The sequence below is a fragment of the Chiloscyllium punctatum genome, chromosome 27 (genome assembly GCF_047496795.1).
Source record: "Chiloscyllium punctatum isolate Juve2018m chromosome 27, sChiPun1.3, whole genome shotgun sequence".
In the NCBI taxonomy this organism is placed as follows: domain Eukaryota; kingdom Metazoa; phylum Chordata; class Chondrichthyes; order Orectolobiformes; family Hemiscylliidae; genus Chiloscyllium; species Chiloscyllium punctatum.
This window is the reverse complement of record NC_092765.1, coordinates 45,060,302-45,088,196: the sequence shown is the minus strand read 5'-3', so window position 1 is coordinate 45,088,196 and position 27,895 is coordinate 45,060,302. Positions and strand designations below refer to the sequence as shown.

Here is a 27,895-nt window from a genome sequence, read left to right as displayed (position 1 = left end):
TTTTGCATCAGTATTTACTGTGGAAAAGGATGTGGAAGATGTGGGGAATGTGGGGAAATAGATGGTGACATCTTGCAAAATGCCCATATTACAGAGGAGGAAGTGCTGGATGCCTTAAAATGCATAAGAGTGGATAAATCCCCAGGACCTGACCAGGTGTACCCTAGAACTCTGTGGGAAGGGATTGCTAGGCCCCTTGCTGAGATATTTGTATCGTTGATACTCACAGGTGGGGTGCCAGAAGCCTGGAGGTTGGCTAACGTGGTGCCACTGTTTAAGAAAGATGGTAAGGAAAAGCCAGGGAACGCTAGACCAGAGAGCCTGTCATCGGTGATGGGTAGATTGTTGGAGGGAATCCTGAGGGACAGGATGTACATGTATTTGGAAAGGTAAAGATGATTAGAGATAGCTTTGTGCGTGGGCAAGCACGTCTTACGAACTTGATTGAGTTTTTAAAAGAAATAACTAAGAGGATTGATGAAGGCAGAGTGGTGGACGTGAGCTATATGGACTTCAGTAAGGGGTTTGACAAGGTACCTCATGGTAGACAGGTGAACAAGGTTAGATCTCATGGAATACAGGGAGAACTAGCCATTTGGATATAGAACTGGCTCAAAGGTAGAAGACAGAGGGTGGTGGTGGAGGGTTGTTTTTCAGACGTGGAGTACCACAAGGATCGGTGCTGGGTCCACTACTTTTCAACGTTTATATAAATGATTTGGATGTGAACAGATGAGGTATAATTAGTAAGTTTGGAGATGACACCAAAATTGGAGATGTAGTAGACAGCAAAGAAGGTTACCTCAGATCTTCATTAGATGGACCAGTGGGCTGGGATTGGCAGATGGAGTTTAATTTAGATAAATATGAGGTGCTGCATTTTGGAAAGTCTGGGCAGGATTTATACACTTAATAGTAAGGTCCTGAGGAGTGTTGCTGACCAAAAATACCTTGGAGTGCAGGTTCACAGCTCCTTGAAAGTAGAGTTGCAAGTAGATAGGATAGTGAAGGCGGCGTTTGGTATGCTTTCCTTTATTGGTCAGAGTATTGAGTACAGGAGTTGGGAGGTCATGTTGCGGCTGTACAGGACATTGGTTAGGACATTGGAATATTGTGTGCAATTCTGGTCTCCTTTCTATTGGAAGGATGTTGCCAAACTTGAAAAGGTTCAGAAAATATTTATAAGGATGTTGCCAAGGTGGGAGGATTTGAGCTATCGGGAGAGGTTGAATAGGCTGAGGCTGTTTTCCTTAGAGCATTGGAGACTGAGAGGTGACCTTATCGAGGTATATAAAATCATGAGGGACATGGATAGGGTAAATAGACAAGGTCTTTTCCCTGTGATGGGGGAATCCAGAACTAGAGGGCATCGGTTTAGGATGAGGGGGGAAAGATTTAAAATGGACCTAAGGGACAACTTTTTCACACAGAGGGTGATGTGTGTGTGGAACGAGCAGCCAGAGGAATTGGTGGAGGCCGGTACAAATTACAGCATTTTAAAAAGGAGAAAGTGAGGACTGCAGATGCTGGAGATCAGAGCTGAAAATGTGTTGCTGAAGAAGGGCTCATGCCCGAAACGTCGATTCTCCTGCTCCTTGGATGCTGCCTGACCTGCTGTGCTTTTCCAGCAACACATTTACAGCATTTAAAAGGCATCTGGATGGGTACATGAATAGGAAGGGTTTAGAGGGATAAGGGCCAAATGCTGGCAAATGGGTCTAGATGAGGTTAGGATGTTTGGTTGGCATGGACGAGTTGGCCTGAACGGTGTGTTTCGTTACTGTACATTGCTATGACTCTAGTTGCAGCAGTAACAGTGTTCGCACGTTCAGAGGTTTCGGGAATCATAATGCAAACTACAGTAATTATGGTGATAGTATCTGGAACAGTTGCGGCCCCAGTAGGTGCTGCCTTCTCCCCAGCACTGCTATCCTTGCTACCTCTACTCTAGTCAGTGTCAGCACGTCAGGGGGAACAACATGGGGTAAAGATTGAAAGAGTAGCATTCAGGGTGAGGGTGGGAGTTTGGATTTTATTTATTTACTGATTGGCCAGTGAATTCTGACTAAAATCAGAGCCTACTACAAGGTTTCTTCCAATGAAAGCTAATAAAGTGTAACATAGATAAAGGGACATTACAGTATCACAGGGCTGCTTCCTGGAAATGCCAATGTTTATTGTCTACTTTCTTCATCTGAGGGCAATGCTTGCTCACAACAGGATCCTCAGAGTGGAGTTTTCCAACATGGGGGTCTGCTGTGCTGCAGTTAGCACCACGGTTCCGGCTAAGGGTCAGGTTTGTGGCTGTGAGGTGAAGATTTAACAAGGCCTTCAGAACTGTGGATTTGTACGGTTTGTCCTCAGAAACTGATAAGCTACCTGAATATCTCGTCTCGCCACACTGCAGATTAGATTAGATTACATTACAGTGAGGAAACAGGCCCTTCGGCCCAACAAGTCCACACCGACCCGCCGAAGCACAACCTACCCATGCCCCTACATTTACCCCTTACCTAACACGACAGACAATTTAGCATGGCCAAATCACCTAACCTGCACATCTTTGGACTGTGGGAGGAAGCCGGAGCACCCGGAGGAAACCCACGCAGACACGGGGAGAACGTGCAAACTCCACACAGTCAGTCGCCTGTGGCAGGAATTGAACCTGGGTCTCTGGCACTGTGAGGCAACAGCGCTAACCACTGTGCCACCGTGCTGCCCAAATAGGCTGAAGATTGGCAGGTGGAGTTTAATTTGGATAAATGTGAGGTATTGTAATTTTGGTAAAACAAACAGGGGCAGGACTTATACAATTAAAAGTAGAGCCTTGGATATTGTTGGAGAACTGAGAGATCTAAGGGTTCAGGTGCATAATTCTTTGAAATTTGCGTCACATGTAGACAGGGTGGTTAGAAGGCATTTAGCACACTTGCCTTCATTGCTCAGAGCTTCTTATATAGCAGTTGGGACATTCTGTTGTGGTTGAGCCTCATCTGGAGTTCTGTGTGCAGTTCTGATCACCTTGCTATAGGAAGGATATTACTAAAACTGGAGTGGGTTCGGAAGAAATTTACCAGGATGTTGCCAGGAATGGAATGTTTGAATTATAAGGAGAAACTGGATAGGCTGGGACTTTTTCACTGGAGTGTAGGAGGTTGAGGGGCGACCTTGTAGAGGTTTATAAATCATGAGGGATATAGTTAGGGTTAATAGTAGTCTTTTCTTCAAGATGGGGAATTTCAAGACTAAGGGGCATATTTTTAGGGTGAGAGGGAAAAGATTTAAAAATTGTTTTTTACAAAGAGAGTGGTTTGTGTGTGGAATGAACTTCCTGAGGAAGTGGTGGATGCAGGTGCAGTTATGCTGTTTAGAAAGACCTATAACCAAGGACATGAATAAGAAATGTTTGGAGGGATATGCGCCAAGTGCAGGCAGGTGAGACAGGTTTAATTTGGGATTATGCTTGGCATGGACTGGTTGGGTGTGTTTCCATGCAGTATGACTCTATGACTTTACTATGACCTGGATTCACTGAGTGGGGCTTTGCAAGCCACAGTTTTTGTTATTTTGTTCATTCATGGGATGTAGGTGTCACTGAGAAGGTCAGTACTTATTGCCTGTGAACTGAGTGACCTTCCCAGAGGGCAGCTAAGAGTCAAGCACATTGCTGTGGGTCTGGAGTCACATGTAAGCCAGACCAGGTAAGGTAGCAGATTTCCTTTCCCGCCATCAATGAATCCTATGGGGTTTTTTTTATGACAATCGGCAATGGTTGTAATTAGACTAGCTTCTAATTCCAGATTTTATTAAAACTTTCAAATTTGACGATCTGCTATGGTCTCTGGATTACTCGTGTAGGTGACATTACAACTATGCCACAGCCTCCCCCATGTGTTGTTGGCAGCGCCCACCCCCCAGCCCCCATCTGTCGGATACACCGGTATTCCCTCCCTGCCTCCGCCCACCCCCCCCCAACCGGGAAATAAGGATGGAGCTTGGTGCTGAATGGGTTAATGACGCAGTTTGTTATGGTCTTGCCATACTGCCAGTCTGCAGCTCCTATCACCGACAGTGGGCAACAGAACTGTGCAGTCAGCCCATTCTGTGTGGAGCAAGCCTCTGTGCCAATAACAGCGAGCTAACAAAACCTCCATGATTTAATAATAAAACTGCTGAGGGTGGAACTGTGAAGATGTGCTGAGGTGAAAACACAAGCTCGGAAGATGGTTAATCAACATCGATTTTTGTGTGTTCACCATCTCCGGCCCAGCTAGAACAGGCTGCTGCTTCATTACAAGTGGATATTGTGCATCTGAAGGTCATTTTCTACCTGAATGCAGGCACAGTTTCCTAACTGCCTGTTATGCAGGGGTGGGGGGTGGGTGGTGTTGGTACAATTATACAATTAGATTCGTCGTCTGCCTTTGCAGGTTGAGGTATTGATGTAAATGCAGGGTGTGAGTGAGGACTTGGTCCTCTCCGTGTGGTTTTTCTTATCACCAGTCCTGGCACTAAATCCTTGGCCTGTTTTACTGCATCATCTTGTGCCTTCAGTTAAGAGAGAGTGTCTCTTTTTGGTCTGCACACCCAGTGCTTACAAAACCAGAACAGCTGACATCTCTGCAATAAGGACAGCAAATGCAGCCATTAAGTGAAGAACTAGTATTTATACAGTGACTTCAGCCAGCCCAGGAGATCCCAAAGCAGCCAATTAAGTACTTTAAATTTTATACTGTAGGAAATGTGGCAGCCAGCCATGCACAGCAAGAAGCTTTAAACTACAATGAAGTAATGATTAGTTCATCGCTTCCTTTAGAGCTTTTTGGCTGAAGGTTAAGCATTGACCAAGACACTGGGAGACATTCCACTAGTAATGATTTATAAAGTCAGCAGATCCCAACAGTATCGAGAGGGCATAGGTCTAAGATGAGAGGGGAAAGTTATAAAGAAAAAAAATTTGGGGAAAATCTATCATGCAGAGGGTGATACGTGTATGGAATGAGCTGCCAGGGGAAGTGGTGGAGGCTGGTACAATTACAACATTTGACAGGCATCTGGATGGGTATATGAAGGGTATAGAGGGATATGGACCAAGTGCTGGCAAATGGGGCTAAATTACTTTAGGATACCGATTCGGTATGGAAGGGTTGGACCGAAATGTCTGTTTCTGTGCTGTACATCTCAGTGACTCTTTGACTAATCAATAAAGCAATCAAAAATTATGGAGGGATAAAGCAGGAAAGTGGAGTTGCGGATTATCAGCTCAGCAATGATCTAATTGAATGGTAAGGCAGACTCGATGGGCTGAACGGCCTACATATTTAATGGGCTTTCTTCCTCAAATAGTGTCATGGGATCCCTTGTGTCCACTGAAGAGACCAGCCAAGGTTTCAGCTTAAAGTCCCATTTGGAAAGCATCACCTTTGGGAGTGCAGTGCTCCCTCAGTGATAGGTCAGCCTGGATGATGGGCTTAAACCTCTGACTGGACCTTGAACACTCAACATTTGCATATAAAAGCTATGGTATCCATAGAGCCATGGCTGACACCTAGTGAGATCATCAGCCTTCATGGCCTCTATCCCAAGGAGATTTTAAGATAATTTCAGGACTTTACTTTTAACCATGTTGCCTTTGCCCAAGTTGTCTGGGAGTACCCACACTTCCATTAACCCTGAATGCAATGTGTATAAACCTCCTTACAGAGCACGTGACCCAGACTACCATGAGAGTTCAGTACTGAGGAAGTGCGACACTGTCACAAACACCATCATATCCTTCTCAGCCTTTTGCTCAGGCTGACATCATGAGGATCAGCAAATCCTTCTATGCCAGTCTGTATGACTCGAAGCCAACCGATAGCGCGGTCTCCTAGTCATTCCTGCCCTCTATCACAGAGCTCTTAGACGACGGAACACGAGAGAGGCTGGACCAGCTGCTATCTCTGGATGAGCTGACAAAAGCCCTCCAGTCTTTCGAAGAGAATAAAACTCGACGGCTTACCGGTCGAGATCTATTCTGCTCTGTGGGGCTTGATTGGCCAGGACCTGCTGGAGGTGTATGTCAGTATGCTGCTAGCAGGTACCACGAGTGAATCCATGAGAAAAGGAATCATCACCTTCATCTACAAGCAGAAGGGGGAGAGGGAGGAAATTAGAAATTGGAGACCAATCTCACTGTTAAACACAGACTACAAAATCTTGTCAAAGGTCATCGCCAACCGGGTCAGGTCTGCTCTGGGATCGGTGATCCACCCTGACCAAACCTGTACTGTACTGGGCAGGAAGATCGCTGAGAGTCTCGCACTCCTCTTGGATACAATCGCCTACGTGCAGGACAGGGAGTGGACACCTGCCTCATCAGCCTGGACCAGGAGAAAGCCTTTGACAGGATATTGCATACATATATGAGGGATGACCTCTCCAAAATGGGCTTTGGGGAGGGAATCGGTAATTTGATCAGATTGCTCTACACCAACATTGTCAGTGCAATCTCCAATCAATGGGTGGGAATCAGATAGCTTTCCTGTAAGATCTGGAGTCAGGCAGGCCTGCCCTCTCTCTCCTGCCTTGTTTGTGTGTTGCATTGAGCCATTTGCCGAATCCATCAGGAAGGATGCGAGCCTGAGAGGGGTGACTATTCCTGGCAGCGGGGGCCTGCAGGTTAAGGCCTCCCTGTACATGGATGGCGTTGCCGTTTCCTGCTCGGATCCGCTGTCCGTGCACAGACTCATGTGCATCTGTGACCAGTTCGAGCGGGCCTCGGGGGCCAAGCTAAACCGAGGCAAGAGCGAGGCCATGCTCTTTGGGAACTGGGCCAACCAATCCTCGATCCCCTTCACCGTCAGGACTGACCACCTGAAGGGCTGGGTATTTGGTTCGGGAGGGCTGGGGCGTGTGCCAAGACCTGGGCGGAGCGGATCAGGAAGATGAGACAGAAACTAGGCAGATGGGGGCAACGGTCACTCTCCATTGCTGGGAAGAACCGGGTCATCAGGTGTGATGTACTCTCAATATTGTTATATGTGGCACAGGTCTGGCCTATTCCCAGAACCTGAGCCACTGCAGTCACCCGGGCCATCTTCCAATTTATATGGAGGTCAAAGATGGACCGGGTCCGAAGGGACCCACGGTACAAAGATCTGGGCAACGGGGGAAAAAATACACCCAATGCCACCCTCACCCTGATGGCCACCTTTGTGTGTGGCTGCATCAAGCTGTGCATGGATCCCCGGTACGCACACACCAAGTGTCACTATGTACTGAGGTTCTACCTGTCCCCAGTGGATGGGCCTGGCCTCGCTGCCGCGGAACGCTCCGAGTAGTTGGACTGTTCCATATCACCTGTCCTTCGTGAAAAAGTTTATGAAGAAAAACACCTTTGACCACAAGTCCATCAGGAAGTGGTCAGCACGTAGTGTCCTTGAGACCCTTCGGGAAAAGGAGAGGGTGGATCCAATCGAGCGGTTCCCTGAGCAGACTGTCAAAGCCATTTGGCAGAATGCCTCATCGCCAGAACTTTCCAACAAGCACCAAGACGTGGCTTGGCTGGTGGTGAGAAGGGCTCTGCCTGTAAGATCCTTTATGCACGCCCGGACTCTCAGCCGCACCGCACACTGCCCTCGAAGCGGCTGCGGGGGGGGGGGAACGAGACTGTCACACACCTCCTTCTGGAATGTGCCTACGCAGAAGAAGTCTGGAGAGGAATGCAGTGGTGTTTGTCGAGGTTCGTCCCGAGCAGCGCCGTGACATGGAACTCCGTGCTCTATGGTCTGTTCCCCTGGGCGCACACCGAGACGAACATCAACTGCGCCTGGATGATCATCAACTCTGTGAAGGACGCTCTCTGGGCGGTCCGAAACCTGTTGATCTTCCAGCTGAAGGAGTTGACCCCGACTGAGTGTTGCAGACTGGCACATTCCAAGGTCCAGGACTACGTGTTGAGGGACGCGCTGAAGCTTGGGGCAGCTGCCGCCAAGGCACGGTGGGGAAAGACCACCGTGTAACATCTGCCTGCCTAAGAACAGGGGGCCCATGCAATCATTTGGGCTCTGCTGACGCCTCAGCTAAATATATGGACATATGATTGATAAATGTACCGACCTGTATATAAAAATGAGAAATTCTGATCTCTGTATGTAAATGTTTACATATGCATGGCATGACCAACTGTACAGACCATCAAATTATTTTATGAATAAAGTATAGTTTTGAAATAAACAAAACCATCATATCCTGTGAATGAGACGTTAAACTCAATTCACATGGAAACCCAGGTCCAACACGATGGCGAGGGGTTTGCTTCATCCATATCCAACCAGAAAGTCAGTCAGGAAGCAAATGACAAGAAAGCAATGTGTACCACAGCAAGGTCCTGAAGAAGGGTTACACCCAAAACATTGACTTCGCCATCTCCTGATACTGCCTGACTTACTGTGTTCTTCCAGCCTCCTGCTTGTCTACCTTGGATTCCAGCATCTGTGGTGTTTTTGTCTCTTAACAACAATATCAGGCAGTGGGCACTGTGTACGATGGCAGAGTGGGTCCTCCTCCTGCCCTCACAGGGCAGGGACACTCCCCTTTGGAAGGTGCTGCATCGGCAGATGCCAACAGCATCAAGACCTTGGGCAGGCAGCCATGGATCTGGCATCAAGGATAAAATGGTGTCGTGGGGACAGTTTGACCAGCTTTGGCAGCACTGGGGGTGCAATGGCTGGGGGCTGGGCCCTGGAGAGCAGATGGGAAAGTGAGTTCCCCTGATGTGAACTGGCACCCCCAGCTTCCCCAGAGATTGTACCCCTGCTTCCCTCCTGCCCTTTTACTAACTTTTAGAAAATAAGCTGCCAACTACTGCTAACACCTTCTAGATTATCACACAGGCAACCCAATGTTGGGGCACATAATTATTTATTGAAACGATTGCTTTAACGTTGATCCCTAATTTTGGGGCTGAGCTGGGGAGTGGGTGAGAAAGTCAGTACCTACTTCATGTACCCAGCCCAACCTCCACTGAAAGCCCTCGATGGTGGCTTGCACAATCTAGCCCATGGATTCCAAGGCACTGTTTGAAACGGAGCACAGTTTGGCCAGACACTTTGGGCTTGATTATCTCAGGATCCTGACCCTGACACTAACACTGAGGTGAGGGAGTGCCAAGCCCACTCACTGGAAATGAGGACAGATCAGCAATTGTCCTAGTGACAGACCCCTAATTGGTCACCTTCACATTAACCACCAGCCAGTGAAAGATTAGATTAGATTACATTACATTACAGTGTGGAAACAGGCCTTCGGCCCAACAAGTCCACACCGACCCGCCGAAGCGCCACCCACCCATTCCCCTACATTTACCCCTTACCTAACACTACGGGCAATTTAGCATGGCCAATTCACCTGCACATCTTTGGACTATGGGAGGAAACCGGAGCACCCGGAGGAAACCCACACAGACACGGGGAGAACGTGCAAACTCCACACAGTCAGTTGCCTGAGTCGGGAATTGAACCCGGGTCTCTGGCGCTGTGAGGCAGCAGTGCTAACCACTATGCCACCGTGTCGCCCACAAAGATGGCAGGCAGGCTTGTGATTGGTGCCGGCTTATCATTACATCATCTGCCCTGGAGCTGGGAGCACAGCAACATGGAAATCCTTTTTCCTATCCTGATTTATTTATGGAATGTGGCTGTCTTGACTGAACCAGTCCTGGCTGTTCATCCTTTATTTCTGTCAGCCTGATTGGCTCTCCAAGCCATTTCAGAGGGCCTCGTTGTAAGGAGGCATCACTGAGGGTCTGGAGTTAGATGTAGACCAGACCAGGTAAGGATGGCAGATTTGTTTCTCGAAAAGACAGAAGTGAGCCAGGTGAATGTCATGGTCATCAGAAAGCTAGCTTTTCATTCCATATTTTTCTTGAATTCAAATGTCAATGTCTGCCATTGGTGGGATTCAAACCGGTGTCTCCAGAATATTTACTTGGATGGATTTACTTGGATATGGACCCTTTAGTTCCATCAGTCCATTCTGACCATAATCCCAAACTAAACCAGTCCCACCAACTTGTACTTGGCCCATATCCCTCCAACCCTTTCTTATTCACGTACTTACCAAAATGTCTTTTAAATATTTTAATTGTACCTATATCCAACACTTTCTTTGGAAGTTCATTCCACACACAAACCACTCACTGCATAAAAAGAAGCCTCTCATTTCTTCCTTTTAAAATCTTTCTCCTCTCATCTTAAACATATGCCTCCTAGTCTTAAAATCCCCTAGCATAGGGAAAAAGACTCCTGCCATTCACCTTATCTACACCCTCCATGATTTTATAAACCTCGAGAAGGTCACCCCTCAAACTCCTCCACAACAGTGAAAGAAGTCCCAGCTTATCCCTATAACTCAAACACTCCATTCCTGACAACATCCTGGTTGATCTGTTCTGAACCTTCTCCAGTTTAATAATATCCTTCCTATAGCAGGGTGACCAGAACTGCACACTGTACTCCAGAAGGGGTCTCAACAATGTCTTGTACAACCTCAATATAACATCCCAATGTTCCGGAAATGTGTTCTCCCTCCTATGATTGAGCCTTTCAATTGAAAAATCCCTTTTAATTACCTAATTAGAGAACGGCAATGAATTTTCCAGATCACGTGATCGGGTGGATTGGCTGGCCTTAGTTTTAGGGGCCCTTGTCATATTATGGTAGTATCCCTACCTCTGGGCCAGGCAGCGATGTCTCATCTCCCCCAGAAGTATGTCATAATATCTCTGTGCAGGCTGACTGGAATTCTAACCTTAGCATTTCCTGTTTGTGAAAGACATTTCTCAGTCACTGATAGATATGTTTTTGCTTCAAAACTACCAGTCTCTACTCGCCGACCTTGGTCCATGTCACATTCCAAACAGTTTGAGTTGATGTTGGCACCTTGAAACCACAAATTCTAAAAGCGTTACTGGGGCCTATAACTTGATCTCACTGCAGCTGCCAAAGCTGAGTGAGTACAACATGGCAGGAGTGTGGGGCTATCGCCTGGAAACAGCTTCCTGCCTGGGAGTGTCACTGTGGGTGAGGACTCTGTGTGTCCATGGGATCTGTATTCCTGGTGAAGTTGTGGAGCTACCTCCCTGCCCAAGCGTTTCATCAAACATCAGCACGGAGCAAAGGAGATGGATGGAAGGCCAGTTACCGTGGTGAACACAGCCCAGTCTATCGCGCAAACCAGCATTAACTCCATCTATAATTCCAGCTGCATTGAGAAAGTAGCCAACACCATCAAAGACCCCTCCTACCCTGGTTATACTCTCTTCCACTCCCTTCCATCAGGCAAAAGATATAAAAGTTAAATTACGTATAAGAATGGATAGACGAACAGCTTCTTCCCTGATGTTACCAGACTTTTGAACAGACCTCTCAAAATGTTAATTTTGATCTCTCTCTCTGCACCTTCTCTGCGGCTGGAACACTGTATTCTGCACTCTGTTCTGCTACCCTGATGCACTTCGTATGGTACAATCTGCCTGGAGAGGATGCAAAACAATACATTTCACTGTATCTCGATACATGTAACAACAATAAATCAATCAGTCAATGACATTTTATCACATTACAGCCCAGTTTGTAGGCCGTGCGTTCTCATAAGTTTCAATGATGTGAAGTTGCTGTATGCTTTCAATCAATACTGTCCATTTGGGCCAATTTCTTTGATATCCTCTTGACTTAAAGTCCACGACCCCGTTCAAAATGGACTCCCACCATTTCTGGTGCACATGGAAGAGGGGCCAAGAGCAGATATCTGCTGCCTACGGCATTGGGAGGAAGCCAGGGTGCCATGACTGACACTTTCCCAGTGGTTGAATGACATCAGTAGAAGTTCAGAGCAGTTGAGAGACAGTTCTGAGGAAGGGTCACTGCACCCTAACTTCGATTTCTCTCCACAGATGCTGCCCGACCTGCTGAACTTTTCCAGCAACTTCTGTTTTTGTTTCTGATTGACTGCATTTGCAGCTCTTTTGTTGTTTTTTTGAAGTTGAGGTACAGTGTTGGGCTCTCTCAGCTGAAAGAGGAGAAAGTGAGGACTGCAGATCAGAGCTGAAAATGTGTTCAAGGCAGTATCCAAGGAACAGGAGAATCGACGTTTCGGGCATAAGCCCTTCCTGAAGAAGGGCTTATGCCCGAAACGTCAATTCTCCTGTTCCTTGGATGCTGCCTGACCTGCTGCGCTTTTCCAGCAACACATTTTCAGCTCCCTCAGCTGAACACTTTCTCATGGGAGAACTAGAAAGGAACCATCTCCAAAGAAAGAAGGCAGTATTTTTTTTTTCTGCTTTTTTTTATTACCCCCACACTACCGCCTAACTGTGGTAGTGCTTATATTTTTCCCAGGACCCATGGTGTGTGTATGTGTGTACAGGTGTGAGACACAGTGAAAGACACAAGGTGCACGAATCTTTATTCAATTTCCACAACCAGGAAGATAGGAAAACACCCAAGTGACCAGTGACAAGCACTGCCCTTCACATCAAAGGGCAATGCTGTGTGATCAAACGGTGAAGGGGAGGGCAGGGATTAAATCAAAATAGAGTTGGACGGGAAAATAATACACTCCACTCCCTGTGGCACCCACCTCTCCCTGAACAACTCCAGGGTGTTGGTGGACACCGTGTGCTCCTTCTCCAAGGACATCCGGGCTCTAACGTAACCCCAGAAGAGGGGCAGGCAGTCGGCCCTAACGACCCCCTCCACGGCCCGCTGCCTGGACCTGTTGATGGCCAGTTTGGCCAGGCCCAGGAGCAGACCCACGAGGAGGTCTTCGGACCTGCCCTCCTTCCTCCGTACCGAGTGCCCGAAGATCAGGAGCGTGGGACTGAAGTGCAACCAAAAGCAGAGAAGGAGGTTTTTCAGAAAATCAAAAAGGGAGTGCAAACGCCCACACCCAATGTATACATGGTCCACGGACTCCACAGCGCCACAGAACAAGCAGTTGGGCTGGGAGTCCGTGAACCACCGCAACCTGCGGTTGCAGGGGACTGCTGCGTGCAGCACCCTCCACCCCAGATCCCCGAGAGAAAGGGGGAGGACTCCAGCATAGAGAGGCAGTATTCTAGTACAGACACAGTCAATAGAAAGTGTCTTTCACTGTAAACACATGCCCAGTATTTCCAATGGCTGATGCTAACAGCACGTCAGCAAGAGCACTACCTGACCTTACAATGTATCTCCCTCTGCTACTTGGTTCAGATTAAATGAAAAGAATGAGTTATTTTAGTAACTTCATATTAAATAATCTCTTCCTGCCCTGGCTAGCCCACTTCCGATCTATCAAAGCAGTGCTTTGGGCAGGGACCAGATGTTTATTTCCTGGAACGTGGAACCAGACTGAATGCAGGTCGAGCTGCTGACATAACTGTTGCCCTGATGTAAATGGGGTGGCGCAATGGACTTCCAAAAATCGCCTTTACTGTCCTCTCCCTTTCAGCACCAGGAGGTCTTGCACCTTTAACCGGGTCTAACCCCGAGAATTCTGCTCAACTTCCATCATCTCCTATTACTTTGCAACATGGTTCACCCACTTTCTTTCTGTCTGTCCTTCAAAAAAACATTGGTGAGGACTCTTTAGGAATATTGCATATGTGGTCTCCCTGCTTTAGGAAGGATGTTGTGAAACTTGAAAAGGATCAGAAAAGATTTACACAGGTGGTGCTGGGACTGGAGCGTTTGAGCTACAGGGACAGACTGACTAAGCTGGGGCTGTTTCCCCCTGGTGTATCTGAGGCTGGCTTGGGGGAGGGGGGGGGGTGGGATATCTGGTCAGCATGGATGGGTTAGCCTAAAGGGCCTGTTTCCATGCTGTATAACTCAATGACTCGATCTCTTCTGAATTTTCCGTTCCTTGTCTTGCCACTCCATTGTGGGTGTGTGTCCTCTGCTGCTGGTCAGTGTCAAACGCGATAGTATTCACAACCTAGAATCAGACCGTTCGGCCCAGCAAGTTGGTTTTGGTGTTTATAATCCATGCAGGTATCCTCCCAATCTTTCTGCCTCAGCTTTGATCATTCATTCTGTTCTTGTTCTCTCATGTACGTCTCATTTTCACCTGTCATGGTGAGTTCTATGTTCTAGCCACTCACTGCGTTATAACAGTTCTCTTACTTCCCTGCTGGATTTATTAGTATCTGTTTTAACATTTGGATGGGGCTCCCACTTTTGGAAAGAAACTATTCTGATCATATCTATCCTGTCCAAACTATTCATAATGTCATATTCTTTAAACGATATCTTTGCTGAGCTAAAAACAAACCTATTCAATTTAACTCAGTTATTGTAATCTCTCTGTTCCGATACTATTGTTGTAAATCTGTTTTGTATTTTCTGATGTGTCCCTTTTACAGTTAAGGACTGCAGTCAGAACAAGTTCCCGTATAAATTTTGCATCATTTCTCTACCTCTGTTATCTGTGCCCCTCGAAATGAATCTCTGTGCTTTGTGAGCATTTTTAATTGCATCACTAAGCTGCAATGCGGCTGTTATGAAAGACCAGTTATTTTGGAAATACTCTGCAAGTCTGCCTGACCAGCTGAGTATTTCCAGAATTTCATTTTGAAGAATTCTAGCATCTGGAGTGTGTGCTGCTTCCGGTTTGTTTCTTAAACCACAAATTGTTCCTTATTTTCAAAGATGTAGGTGATGTTTCTGCTTTTCCTAATGTAGTGCACCGTCTCATACTCGCCTCTGTTTATTCACTGCACCATTCCCAGTTTGGTTTCATCAAAGAATTTCAAATGTCTCTCAAATCTAACATCCTGAGTCATAGAGTCATACAGCACAGAAACTGACCCTGCAGTGCCCTCTTGAACTGTCCTACCTGTACACCTTCCTTCCCACCTATCCACTCCACCCTCCTGTCCGACCTATCACCATTACCCCCTGCACCTTCCCAGCGACCTTCCACCCAGCCCCACCCCTCACCTATTTACTTCTCAGCCCCCTTGGGCCCCCAGTCCCACACTCCTGATTCCCGCTTTGACAAAGGGTCAGTTAGACTCGAAACGTCAGCTCTTTTCTCTCCTTACAGATGCTGCCAGACCTGCTGAGATTTTCCAGTATTTTCTCTTTTGGTTTCAGATTCCAGCATCTGCAGTAATTTGCTTTTATTCCTGATGTAGGGTTTGCTCTCAAAATGTCAACTCTCCTGCTCCTCGGATGCTGTCTGACCTGCTGCGCTGTTCCAGCACCACACGTTTTGACTCTGATCTCCAGCATCTGCAGTCCTCACTTTCTCCTTTGGTCCAACTAGTCCACACCGACCATGTTCCCTCTCGCCTTGCATATCCCTCACAATCTTTCTTATGTACTTATCCAAATGTTTTTTAAACTCTGTAACTATACCTGCATCCACCACTTCCTCTTGCCATTTATTCCACTCACTGTGCAAAAAAAATTGCCACTCATGCCTTTTTAAAATCTTTCTCCTCTCACCTTAAAAATATGCTCCCTAGTTTTGAACTCCCCTACCCTAGGGAAAGGACTTCTGCTATTCGCCTTATCTATGCCCCTCATGACTTTTTAAACTGTATAAAGTCACCCGTCAACCTCCTACACTTCAGTGAAAAATGTCCCAGCCTTTTATTACAACTCAAACTCTCCAGTCCCAGCAACAGTCTACTCCGCAGCAGGGTTTGGTGGTACATGCCGGCAAGTAGAAGCCAGTTATTTGAGGCTGGCATGTGCTTCTTGTCCCTCAGACTGACTGCCCTTCATATTGACTGACAGGGACGGATTATGGAGACCATCATTCCGGACTCTTAATACCTCGAAGTCTGTCTGCGCTCCAGGTTCTGATTGGCCAGAACGCGAACAGCAGATTCTGCACAGAAAGGGTGTGAACTTTGCAACATTGTTGGATTTCAGAGTACCTCTGACGAATCCCGTTCACCAAGGTGACCTCGCGTCACTGGCACCTAGTCAATAGATCCTTGCTGAGGTACTCTTGATTCTGCTTAGAGTAACGTTTTCAGGTGCAGACTGTGCAGAAATTGAGACGTGCTTTGCGATAAATGTCACATAATGGGCATGGGGGAAGGTGACCGAAGGCTTATGCTTTCCAAAGCTGTCCATCCCTGAGACTTTATGTCTAGCTCTGTTCCAAACTGGTAGATGGAAATATATCGGTCAATGGCTGCATTATCGTTGTACTGTCAATGCCAGGATGCATAAAGGTAGTTGAGATAAGACTATGGCCATTTTGTTCTGTCTCTTGCACATGCCAGGTTGCCTCTGCTGTCCCCTCTCCCCACATGAACTGACCTTGCTGACTATGGCCAGAGAACTCCATTAGCGTGAATAATGATTGCTACTCTGTTTTCCTCCTAGATGGACTGAAGGCTGAGGACAGGCAGAGACTAGCAAGACAGCGCAGAGAGGAGCGGGCAAAAAATCTTGGTAAGTGTACTCTTCAGGTCCCCCTGCTACAGGAAGGAAATTATTAAAGTAGAGAGGGTGCAGGAAAGGTTTACAAGGGTGTCACCGGGACTGGAGGGTTGGAGTTATAAAAATAGGCTGGATAGTCTGGCACTTCTTTCACTGGAGTGCAGGAGACTGTGGGCTGACCTTATAGCACTTCATAAAATCACGAAGGGCATGGACAAGTTGAATAGCCAAGATCTTTTTTCCACGGTAGGGGAGTTTAAAAGTAGAGGGCATAGGTTTAAGGCGTGAGAGGAAGGATTTAAAAAGGACCTTGGTGGGGGGGGCAACGTTTTCACGCAGAGGGTGGTGCATGTGTGGAATGAGCTGCCAAAGAAGGTAGTAGAGGCCAGTACAGTTACAACATTTAAAAGACATTTGGACAGGCACATGAGTGGGAAGGGTTGAGAGGGATATGGGTCAAATGCTGGTAAATAATTCTAGTTTAGGAAACCTGATCAGTGAAGACAAGTTGGACTTAAGGGTCTGTTTCCGTGTGGTATGACACTATGATCCCACATTACTCTGACTTGCTTTGTCTTGTTTGAGATTTTGGTGAGATTTTGTGGAGCTGGGGTTGAAATGTCAAAGGTAATGGCAGGGTCTTTGTTGATATAATGTAGTGACATCCTCTCTGTCCTGTGATTATTTACTGGAGAATAGGGATTCCGACTCAATGTCTGAAGGGAGTTTGAGACCCTGAAAAAAGGATTCTGGAGCATTCTATCCCTTTTCCCAGAAATTTGCTGTGCAGAGAGACGTACCAAAACCAACTGCCAGTCTTGACCTTTGCATTCGTAAAGGGACAGCCACAAACATTGCTGTGCTCTTGAGGTGCCAACAAGCTGGTACTTACCTCACCAACTGCTGGGCATGGTGAAATGATCAAATCAGATTTGATAGGCCAACTGCCTTGTTCTGTTCCCTAATGACTGTGACAACACAACTATCTGCTATTAAGTTTGATCTGATTCAAATGTCCAAGTACTGCAGGAAGTTCATCTGTTGAAGACGGGAGGAATTTTAACCTCCATCCTACAATTCTTTCAGGTCAAGGTTAGATCTGTGATGCTCCCAGTGCTAACATATCAAAGTGATCTTGGTGACACAGTGCCGTTTACTGAGGCCAGCTTTTTTCTGAAATGAAGCAGGTGGTTTGAGTGGGGAATTGAATTATGATGATAGCCTTTTAATTTTCTGGCTCCCACTGAAGGTCATGTAGATTTGGAAGCTCAAGGATGAATTTAAATTCTCAGAAACGTCCTTGCAAAACAGCTTGTCCCTGTTGCATAAAGATTTTTGCTGAACATCAAGGTGTATTCCTGTAGAGTTGCCAATTCTGGAATCTGTGCCAGTTAGATAATCTCATGAAAAAAACCTGCCAGTTCTTTGGTGTTCAGCTAGATCTCGTGTCTCTGTTTCTTTATGCGGCAGCAGTGTGCCTCATGACCAACCTCAGAAGGACATCCTTTTCCACATCATTTTAATGTTAAAGAACAACAAGCAACCATCAAACAGGCCAGAAGTAAATAGAGTGAAGGAATTTGTGAGGGAGTCTGGGGTCAGTGTAGGAGTGAGAGGGGAGGTTAAACACATAAATAAACAGAGCGTTTTTGAGGGCAGGAAGGGAGGTAGAATTGGAACAAAACTCCAATGGATGGCCACATTGATTGACTCTTGGATCTCTAGTGCAGGATTGGACAACATGGTGGCTTAGGGTTTCGCCCTGCTGCCTCACAGCGCCAAGGACCCGTGTTTGATTCCATCCTCGGGTGACTGTCTATGTGGAGTTTGCACATTCTCCCTGTGCCTGCATGCGTCTCCTCCGGGTACTCCGGTTTCCTCCCACAGTCCAAAGACATGCAGGTTAGGTGGATTGGCTGTGTTAAATTGCCCGTAGTATCTAGAGATGTGCAGGGTGCGTGGGTTAGCCCTGGAAAATTCAGGGTTATAGGCTAGAGGGGCGGGTCTGGGTGGGATTCTCTTTGGAGGGTCAGTGTGGGCCAAATAGCTTGCTTCTACACTATGGGGATTCTGTGAATGAAAAATGATAACAATGGAGAGTTAGGTAGAGTTTGCAGGATGTGGGCATTGCAGACTAAGCCTGAATTTATAATTAATCCCTAACTGCCCTTGAGAAGCTGGTGGTTGGTCACCAGGCTGGACGTGTAGTCACTGGCAGTACCATTCAGGAGGCATTTTCAGGATTTTGACCCAGCGATAGTGAAGGAATGGTTATATATTTCTAAGTCAGGATGGTGGGGGGATCTTGCGATTGGTGGTGCTCCCTTGTATCTACTGCTCTTGTCCTTCCAGCTGGTCAAGGCTGTAGGTTTATAAGGTGCTACCAGAGGAACCTGGATAAGCTGCTGCAATGCATCACTCTGTTGTCACCTGCACAGAGGTGCAGGGAGTGACGATTGAAGGTGGTAGATGGGGTGCCAGTCAAGGGAGCTGCTTTGTCCTGGAGGGGGTTGTTGAGTGTTGATGTTGTTTTGAGTGTCGTTGGAGCTACAGGCCAAGTCGAAAGAAGATTTTCCAGTTGGGGCAGAAAGAGGACACAGAAAGTTCTGAAACCTGCAGAGGTGTCTATCAATGGCACCCCAGTCCGAACGTATTTGACCTGATTAAGGATTTCTGCAGCTCTGAGGACGAGGAAGAATGGCAGTGCCAGACTCAGCAAAGAAACAAGTCAGGAGCTTATCCGGGGTTGAAGGAGAATCCTAGAATTTTACAATGCAGTGAGAGGCCACTCGACCCATCGTGTCTGTACTGAAGGAGCTACCCAGCTGGTCCCACTCTCAATAGTCCCACGTCCATAGCGCTCTCAATTCATTGAGAGATTGCAATAGTTTGGGCTCTGACCAGTCAAGTTCCAATCCAGTTCCAGATTGCTTTGCAACATTCATTAACGTTGAATATTTTATCAGTGTGAAGACAGTCTGCTGCACTTCATGAATAATTAACTTGGTTTCCGTGACTGAATGAGGCCAAGACGCATCATGAGGCAATAAGAACAAATGTAAAAAAACATTCTTATTTATAAATATGCAGTGACTTCCAAGAAAGTTAATGGAAGCTATTCTGGCCAGTAGGGCTGAATAAATCTTTTAAAAGATTTTCACTAATCATACTTCTGACGGTGTTGTGTCCTAGTCCAAAGCCTTTCCCATTCTCCACCATCATCAGGAGTCACAATCAGCCACAAATTCTACTGGGAACAGACTGAAAAATGCAGGAACAAGACAGGGCTGGCATCTTCTGTGGAAAGTGACGCTCCAACACCTGTCCAGTGCCTGTAAAGTGCAGGACAGGAGTGTGATGGATCAGTGCAGCCCCAGCAGCACTCCAGGAGCTCAACACCATCCAGATGAAAGCAGCTGCCTGATCAATGCCCCATCCACCATCTTGCCAGCATTCCTTCTACCATTGGCACCAAATAGCAGCAGTGTATACCATCTATAAGAGGCACAGTAGCACTTAAGTACCACCTTCCAATCCCACAGACACCATCATCTTGAAGGAAGACTATAAGAGCTGAATATGATTTAAATGGAGAAAGACTGCAGAATGCTACAGCACAGAGGGATTTAGGGGATAGTGTGTAGATTCAGTGGGTAATAGGGGAAGGCAAATGTCGGCGTTTCAAAAGGGAATGAAGGATAACAAAAGAGAAGACTTTCTAAAAGTATGCAAGATGCTAGTCGGACCACAGCTGAAACACTGAGCAGTTTTGGTCCTCATATCTAAGGAAAGATGGACTAGAGGCAGTCCAAAGAAGGTTCATTAGGTTAATTCTGGATCTGGAGGGATATTCTTAGGAGGAGAAGTTGAGTAGGTTGGACTTGTACTCATTGGAGTTTCGAGGAATCCGTGGATAAAGGACATAAGGGGGCTTTATATGCTGGATGTAGAGAGTCTGTTTCCTTTGTTGGAGAGTCTGAGACCAGAGGGGCTTAATCTCAGAGTATTGGGTCAGATGACCCAACCTGTGGGCGGCACGGTGGCACAGTGGTTGGCACTGCTGCCTCACAGCGCCAGAGACCTGAGTTCAATTCCCGACTCAGGCGACTGACTGTGTGGAGTTTGCACATTCGCCTTGTGTCTGCGTGGGTTCCTCTGGGTGCTCCGGTTTCCTCCCACAGTCCAAAGATGTGCAGGCCAGGTGAATTGGCCATGCTAAATTGCCCATAGTGTTAGGTAAAGGGGTAAATGTAGGGGAATGGGTGGGTTACGCTTCGGCGGGTCAGTGTGGACTTGTTGGGCCGAAGGGCCTGTTTCTACGCTGTAAGTAATCTAATCCAATGAGGAAGAATTTCTCAGAATAGTGAGTCTGTGGACCTATTTGCCACAGACGGCAGAAGAGGATGGATTGTTAATTATATTCAAGGCTGGGTAAGACAGAGTTTTAATCTGTAAAAGGATCAAAGGTTTTGGGAAAAAGGAAAGTGGAGTTGTGGATGGTCAGATCAACCATGATCTCATTGGGTGGTGGAGCAAACTCGATGGGCTGATGGCCTACTTCAGCTCCTCTGCCCTCGTCTCTGACTTTGTATTGTGTCACACAGGGAGGTCGTAGCGCAAATAACCAGAAGCTTTGTCAAAGAAGTAGTTTTTAAGGAGTGTCTTAAAGTGAAGGGGAGACAGGAAGGGGGATATGTTCAGGAATCGGATCTTCTCGCTCAGGGAATAGGCCAAAGATGTCACGGCCATCAGTTATGGGGGTGATCAAAACCAGGGATCATCAAGAGGCCAGAACGTCAGGAATAAATCACAGATGGTTTCGGGGCTGCAGGAGATTACGGAGACAGAGAGGAGCGAAATGGGACACTTTGAATAGGAGCAGTGGCGATACCAGAACAAGATGTGGTGTGAGTTCGGAAAGGAACAGTGCAGCTTTGGGAATGATCTCAAAGTTATGGAGGCAGGAATGTGGGACACCGGTCAAGGATGGAGTCGTCAAATTGAAAGGTTTTTTTAAAAAACACAGTCCGGGATTTCAGCAGGAGGTGAGCTTCAGGCAGTCTTGGTGACGGAGCAGAAATGTGGTGGTCTTGGGATCAAGCACGACACCGAGATCACAAACACTCTGGGACTGGTTCAGACAACTGCTAGAAATACAGATGTTGATTAAGTTTCGGGGGAGCCAAATACACTGGCTTCAGCCTTCCCAGTATTTGGTTGGTGAAAAGGGGCTATTGGATCTCCACCTGAGAGTGCCTCTATTTCTCTGAAGGGCAGCAACTCTAGCAATGCAGTGTTTCCTCAGAAATTCACTGATGTATTAAATTGAAGGAGCTAACAGAGAATCCTCTGGACTTTGAGAATTGTGTACACAAAAGAAAATGTCAGTCATCAGCGAAATGCTAGAACTTATTAACAATGCATTTAGAAAGTCAGAGTACGATCAGGGGTAGAATCAACATGGATTTATGAAGAAATTATTCACAACTTTAGTGGTGTTTTTTGGGAATGTGGCTGGAGGGATCGATGAAGTCACAGAACACTTCAATTTCCAAAAGATACCAGGGGCCACACAAAAGGCCGATACGCACGATAAAGGCTTTTAGAGATGGGGGTAATATATCATAATGGATTGGGGATTGTTAACAAGGTATCATAGAGTAGAGATGGCACGTGCCTCAGTGGTTAGCACTGCCACCTCACAGTGCTAGGGACCTGGGTTCGATTCCCGCCTTGGGTGACCGTGTGAAGTTTGCACATTCTGCCCGTATCTGCGTGTGTGTGTTCCGGTTTTCTCCCACAATCCAAAGATGTGTAGTTTAGGTGAATTGGGCCATTCTAAATTGCCCATAGTATTCAGGGATGTGTAGGTTAGATGCATTAGTCAGGGGTAAATATAGAGTGGTAGGGAATGGGTTGGGGTGGGTTACTCTTTGGAGGGTCACTGTGTACTTGTTAAGCCAAATGGCCTGTTTCCACGCTGTAGGGATTCTATGAAAACAATTTTTTTTAAAAAACCAAGAACTGTGGATGCTGGAAATCAAACTGCTGTAAAACTCTGTAGGTCTGGCAGTATCCTTGGAGAAAAAGCAGAGTTAGCGTTTTGGGTCCAGAGCTGATTGTGTTTGGGGAAGAGGTTGGTATATATGCTGGAAAAGGGGTGGGTGAAGGGGAAGGAGTAACCAATAGGTGGAGGTAAAGCCCAGAGAGAGAGAGAAAAACAATTGGACATACAAGGGGATTGTAAAGTTTTTGTCAGCCTGGGAGAATGAATAGCTGCTATTGGAGGCCGTTAATGCAATGGCAGGTAGGGACTGGTGGAGTTAGAGTCATAGAGATGTACAGCATGGAAACAGACCCATCAGTCCAATCTACATTAATGACTTCAGCAAAGAGGCAGAGAGTGATGTCTCTAGGTTTGCTGGTGACACAAACCCCGATGAGAATGTAAACAAGTGGGGGTGGGGGTGGGGTTAGAAAGAGACAGCAAAGGAACACTGACTGGTTACAGGGTAGGCAGCAGGGTAACAGATGGAGAGAATTGTGAATGTATTCACTTTTGGGGTGAGAATAGAAAAGCAAAATATTTCGTAAAAGGTGTGAAACTTAGAAATGTTGATATTCAGTGGAAGTTGGATGTTCTTGAACAAGGTATGCAGACAGTTCGCATGCACTGGGAAGTCAAATGGCACATTTAAGGATGGCACAAAATGAAGGATGTCTGGCTACAGTTGAGACCACATCTGGATTACTGTGTCTATGTTTTTGCACAAATATTTAGATTAGATTATTTACAGTGTGGAAACAGACCCTTCGGCCCAACAAGTCCACACTGACTCTCCGAACAGTAACCCACCCAGACCCATTTCCCTCTGACTGATGCACCTAACAATTTAGCATGGCCAATTCACCTAACCTGCACATCTTTGGACTGTGGGAGGAAACCGGAGTACCCGGAGGAAACCCACGCAGACACGGGGAGAATGTGCACACTCCACACAGTCAGTCGCCTGAGGCTGGAATTGAACCTGGGACCCCGGTGTTATGAGGCAGCAGTGCTAACCACTGAGCCACCGTGCTGCCCTGGTGAAGGCAATCTTGCTTTGGAAACAGTGCAGGAAGGTTCACCAGATTGAGACAATAATGACAGGCAGGGCAATGCTTTCTGGAGTTTACAAGAAGGAGAGGGGATCTCATTGAAAGAATTGAGATCCCAAAGGGGCTTGACAGGGTAGACACTGAGAGTTTGTTTCCAGGGGAAATTCTAGTGGAATCTAGAACACAGGATGATCATTTGGCCAATTCATTTGGAGTGTTGGTGATGGCTTAGTTGGCAACACTCTCATCCGCAAGTCTCAAACTTTTGGTTCTAAGCATGAAAACCAAAGCTGACTCTCTGAGGAGAGCAGCCATATTGGAGGATAAAACCTTAAACTTAGACCCCGTCTGCCTGCTTGGAGAGATGGAGATGATCCCGTGGATCTTTTATGAAGACGAGCAGGGCATTTATCTGTAGTGGTCTGGCCAATATTGGTTCCTCAAGCAACATCACAAAAATGGATTGCCTGCTGGTTGTCATGTTATTTGTAGGATCTTGCTGCGTGCAAACTGGCACTCCTGTTTACTCTATCACAGTGACTACACTTCAAAAGTATTTATTGGCCTAAACGCACCAAGAGACATTTTATGGCCATGAAGAGTGCTAGCTAAATGCAATTTGTTTTGTTTTCTCCCTCCCTGTTTGCTTTTGAAGAAATTGGACCAAAAATAGCTGCAGTGGAGTGAGTTTCTAAAAAGTAAAATCCCATCATCCTCAGCATCTTACCCAGGATTCCAGCAACCCTCACAATGGCATGTGCAGCTACAAACAGAGATTTCCTTCAGTTGCTGTCATGATAAATGATGGCTTCACTTCCTTTTCCTGCAAATCTATTCCCCTCACACCCTGTAATCTGTGGGACTCCCATTTACTGAACCAGACAGAGGGATGGAAGGAAATAGTCTCTCGCCAATTTCATGTGGTTGACAAATAATAACAGCTTACAATTCATCTTTGTTTTTGTTTCACCTTCTGTTTTCTTCATTTTTCCCTTTCTTCATTCCTCATTCTCTCCACCTCTCTCTTTCTCTCCTCTTTTGCTTTTCTCTGCTTTTAAACTTCTTCCTCCCTTCTCTGTCTTCTTCTTTCCCTCTATCCATTTTCTCCGTATTTTATTCCATTCCTGCCTCCCTTCCATTTGATTTCCTCTTCTCTACCTTTTGGTCTCCCCACTTCCTTTCTCCCCCACTCCCTCTGTCGCTTTCTTCCTCCCTTTTTCTATCTCTGTCACGCTCTCCTTTATATTTCCCTGTTAGCTGCTAAGAAGTCAATATGGCTGGAGAGGGAAGAAAAGGCAAAGATGCTCCGAGAGAAACAAATGGAAGATCGCAGGAGGAGGCTGGAGGAACAGAGGCTGAAAATAGAGAAGAGACGAGCTATACTCGAGGAAAGGCAGCGGCTAAAGCTGCAGAAGAACAAGGTATGTATCAGCCTGCCTGCAGAAATCAGCATCATTTACAGGCCTGGCAGTGCCAGAGAAGGGGAAGATGATGCCTAGTGGTATGATCGCTCGATTATTAATCCAGAGACCCACGTAATGTCCTGGAGACCTGGGTTTGACCCCTGCCTGCCATGGCAGATGGTGGAATTTGAATTCAGTAAAAAACCAATCTAGAATTAAGTATCTAATGCTGCCCGTGAAGCCTTTGTTGATTGTCGGAAGATCCGATCTGGCTCACTTAATGTCCTTTACCTGGTCTGGACTACATGTGACTCCAGACCCACGGCAATGTGGTTGACTTTAAACTGTCCTTCCGGGCAATTAGGGATGGGCAATAAATGCTGGCCTAGCGGACATCCTGTAAATGATTTTTTTACAAGAAGTGTTGTGTTCCTGAGGGAACCTGAACTCCAGGTTTGAATTGTAATCTTCACTGATCTTCAGACTCCAATATGGACGAAACGTAATGATTCTTGGCCCAGATGCGATACAGCTACCTCATCCATTTCGATTTAGTAAAGAGGCAACATGGTCCAATATGTGAAGATAACAGAGGTCTGCACTTGTTGCGTAGACCCAATTAAAATAGCTCTGCAATATCATCTTAAACACCCCAATTTGAACTAGAGCACATGACCCTCCTCCAAATACAGTAAACGTTTTATTTCCTAACAACTATGGGACCCATGATATGGAGATGCCGGTGTTGGACTGGGGTGGACAAAGTCAAAAATCACACAACACCAGGTTATAGTCACACAGGTTTATTTGGAAGTACAAGCTTTCAGAGCGCTGCTCCTTCATCAGGTAGCTAGTGGGGCAAGGTCACAGAACACAGAATTTATAGTAAGAGATCAAAGTGTCATACAATTGATGCGTTTATTGAACAAGCCGAGATTGCTGTTAAGTCTTTAATCACTTAGAATGGGTTGCAGGTTTTGATTCATTAATATGTTAATCCCAGAACTTCTTTCAAGTCACATTCCTGAGATAACTTAAGGTTTCATATTAAAAAAGTGACATCTCAGTTCAGACAATGCATTAAAGGTGTGAGGTTAGAGTCTGTCTGAATTCCAATCTTGAGCCAGGCTGGTTCTATTTCCAAAGTAGGAATTTATAAAATGTTACATGGATTGATTGCCTGCAGATTATGTGCTTTTTGCACAAAACAGAATGTATTTGCAAATTCACCCCAAAGAGTGTGTGTGTGTGTGTGTGTGTGTGTGTGTGTGTGTGTGTGTGGGAGAGAGAGTGTGAGTGCATGAATGTGATGGAGTATATGCCTGTGAGAGGGTATGTGCGTCAGTGTGAGTGTGGGGAGTAGTGTCTGAGAGAGAGCGTGTGTGTGAGAGAGGGTCTGTGTGAGTATGATTGTGTGAAAGAATTTTTATAAAACCCTAAGTTATTTCAGGAAAGTGATTTGAAAGAAGTTCTGGGATTTACATATTAATGAATCAAAATTCTGTAACCCATTCTAAATGATTAAAGACTTAACAGCAATCTTGGTTTGTTCATTACATTGCAGCAGTTGTTTGAAACTTTGATCTTTTACTATAAATTCTGTATCCTATGATCCTGCCCCACTCACTACCTGACAAGGAATCAGCGCTTCAAAAGTTTGTACTTTCAAACATACCTGTTGGACTATAACCTGATGTTGTGTGATATCAAACAAGGGACCAGGAGTGTACCGTTCGATCAAATATTCCGGATAATCAAGACGTCCACGTAATCAATGTAAAAGCACACATTAAGTAATAGAAACATAATGCAGGATGTAGAGACCTCACTGTTAGAATTTATATACAACATCCATTGCTTAAATAATAATGCAACTTTGCCATAAATAAAACCTACTGCCAGAGAGCCTTCTCGCTCGCACCCTCAACTGTCTCCTTGGAAATTGCAGTAACTGAGGAGTAAACGAATCAACTGATGATATGTTTGAGAAGAAATTGACCTGAAATTGAATCAGCTGTTGAAATTTCATGTGGCCATTCAATTGAACAACAAGTATATTTACATTGAGATAAATAACTTTTAAAAAACTATAATAATTGGATGGAATAATACGGAAAAAGTTTGCAGTAATTGAAGAATATAATTTTTTCCAGTTTGACAGAAGTGTCAGTTTATAAGGTGCCAGTTAAAATGAAGTTTGATGTAATACCATGATCAGAAACATCACCCTGACAAAATAATATTGCAATTAGATGGCAGAAAATTATTTTGTTTTCCTTTGTCTAAGTGACCGTGCTAGACATCTCTACGACTCTCTATGACCAATTGTAATGATGACTAAAATTTAGGAGGGTCGAATTGGAATGAGGCTGTAGCTTCCAAGGGGTGTTAACAGATACACCTCCATGTCTTACATATTTCTTCTCCTATTGAGACGTTTCTTTGTTCTATTGCTGAAGACCAATCTCAGTCAATGACAGGTAATTGCTTAGTTGTGAGATTGCTGACTTTATTCAACTCTTTTATATTCCTTCTGCCAATTACAATGTCAAATTGTTCTGAGTTGAATCCTAAAGGATAGAATCTGGAAAATGCCAAGTTTTGAGACAACTGCTATTAAGGATTCCAGGTTTTTTTTCCCTACAGTTGTGTATTGTACTGACCAAGATGAGCACATGTTTAGATGCCATTATTACACTAACACATCATCTCAGCGGCTGAGACGGTGATGTAACAAAGTGCACTTGAAGTACACTGCCTCCCCATTCAAAAAATAACATACATTATACATCAGGATATAAAATGGTACATGTAATAGAATGCGGTTTTCACGAAACCAAAATCAACTTGGACGTTTAACAGGCCAGGCAACATACATGTTTTTACCTGAAATATCATTCAAATCACATGTGGTTAATGCTACCAAAGTAATTTTCATGAAAGGAAATGTTTTCTTTTAACAACTGGATA

General features: G+C 45.7%; 1 protein-coding gene across 4 annotated transcripts in view; it reads left to right on the top strand.

Moving 5' to 3' along the window:
* The window catches only part of map7d1a (MAP7 domain containing 1a), a 237,264-nt gene that overhangs the window by 141,524 nt on the left and 67,845 nt on the right, over nucleotides 1–27,895 (top strand). For all 4 annotated transcript variants that reach the window (XM_072548590.1, XM_072548589.1, XM_072548591.1 and 1 more), the window contains exons 3-4: nucleotides 16,368–16,436; nucleotides 24,780–24,943. In XM_072548590.1, the coding sequence (XP_072404691.1) occupies nucleotides 16,368–16,436; nucleotides 24,780–24,943 (233 nt within the window). The remainder of the gene's footprint in view (nucleotides 1–16,367; nucleotides 16,437–24,779; nucleotides 24,944–27,895) is intronic.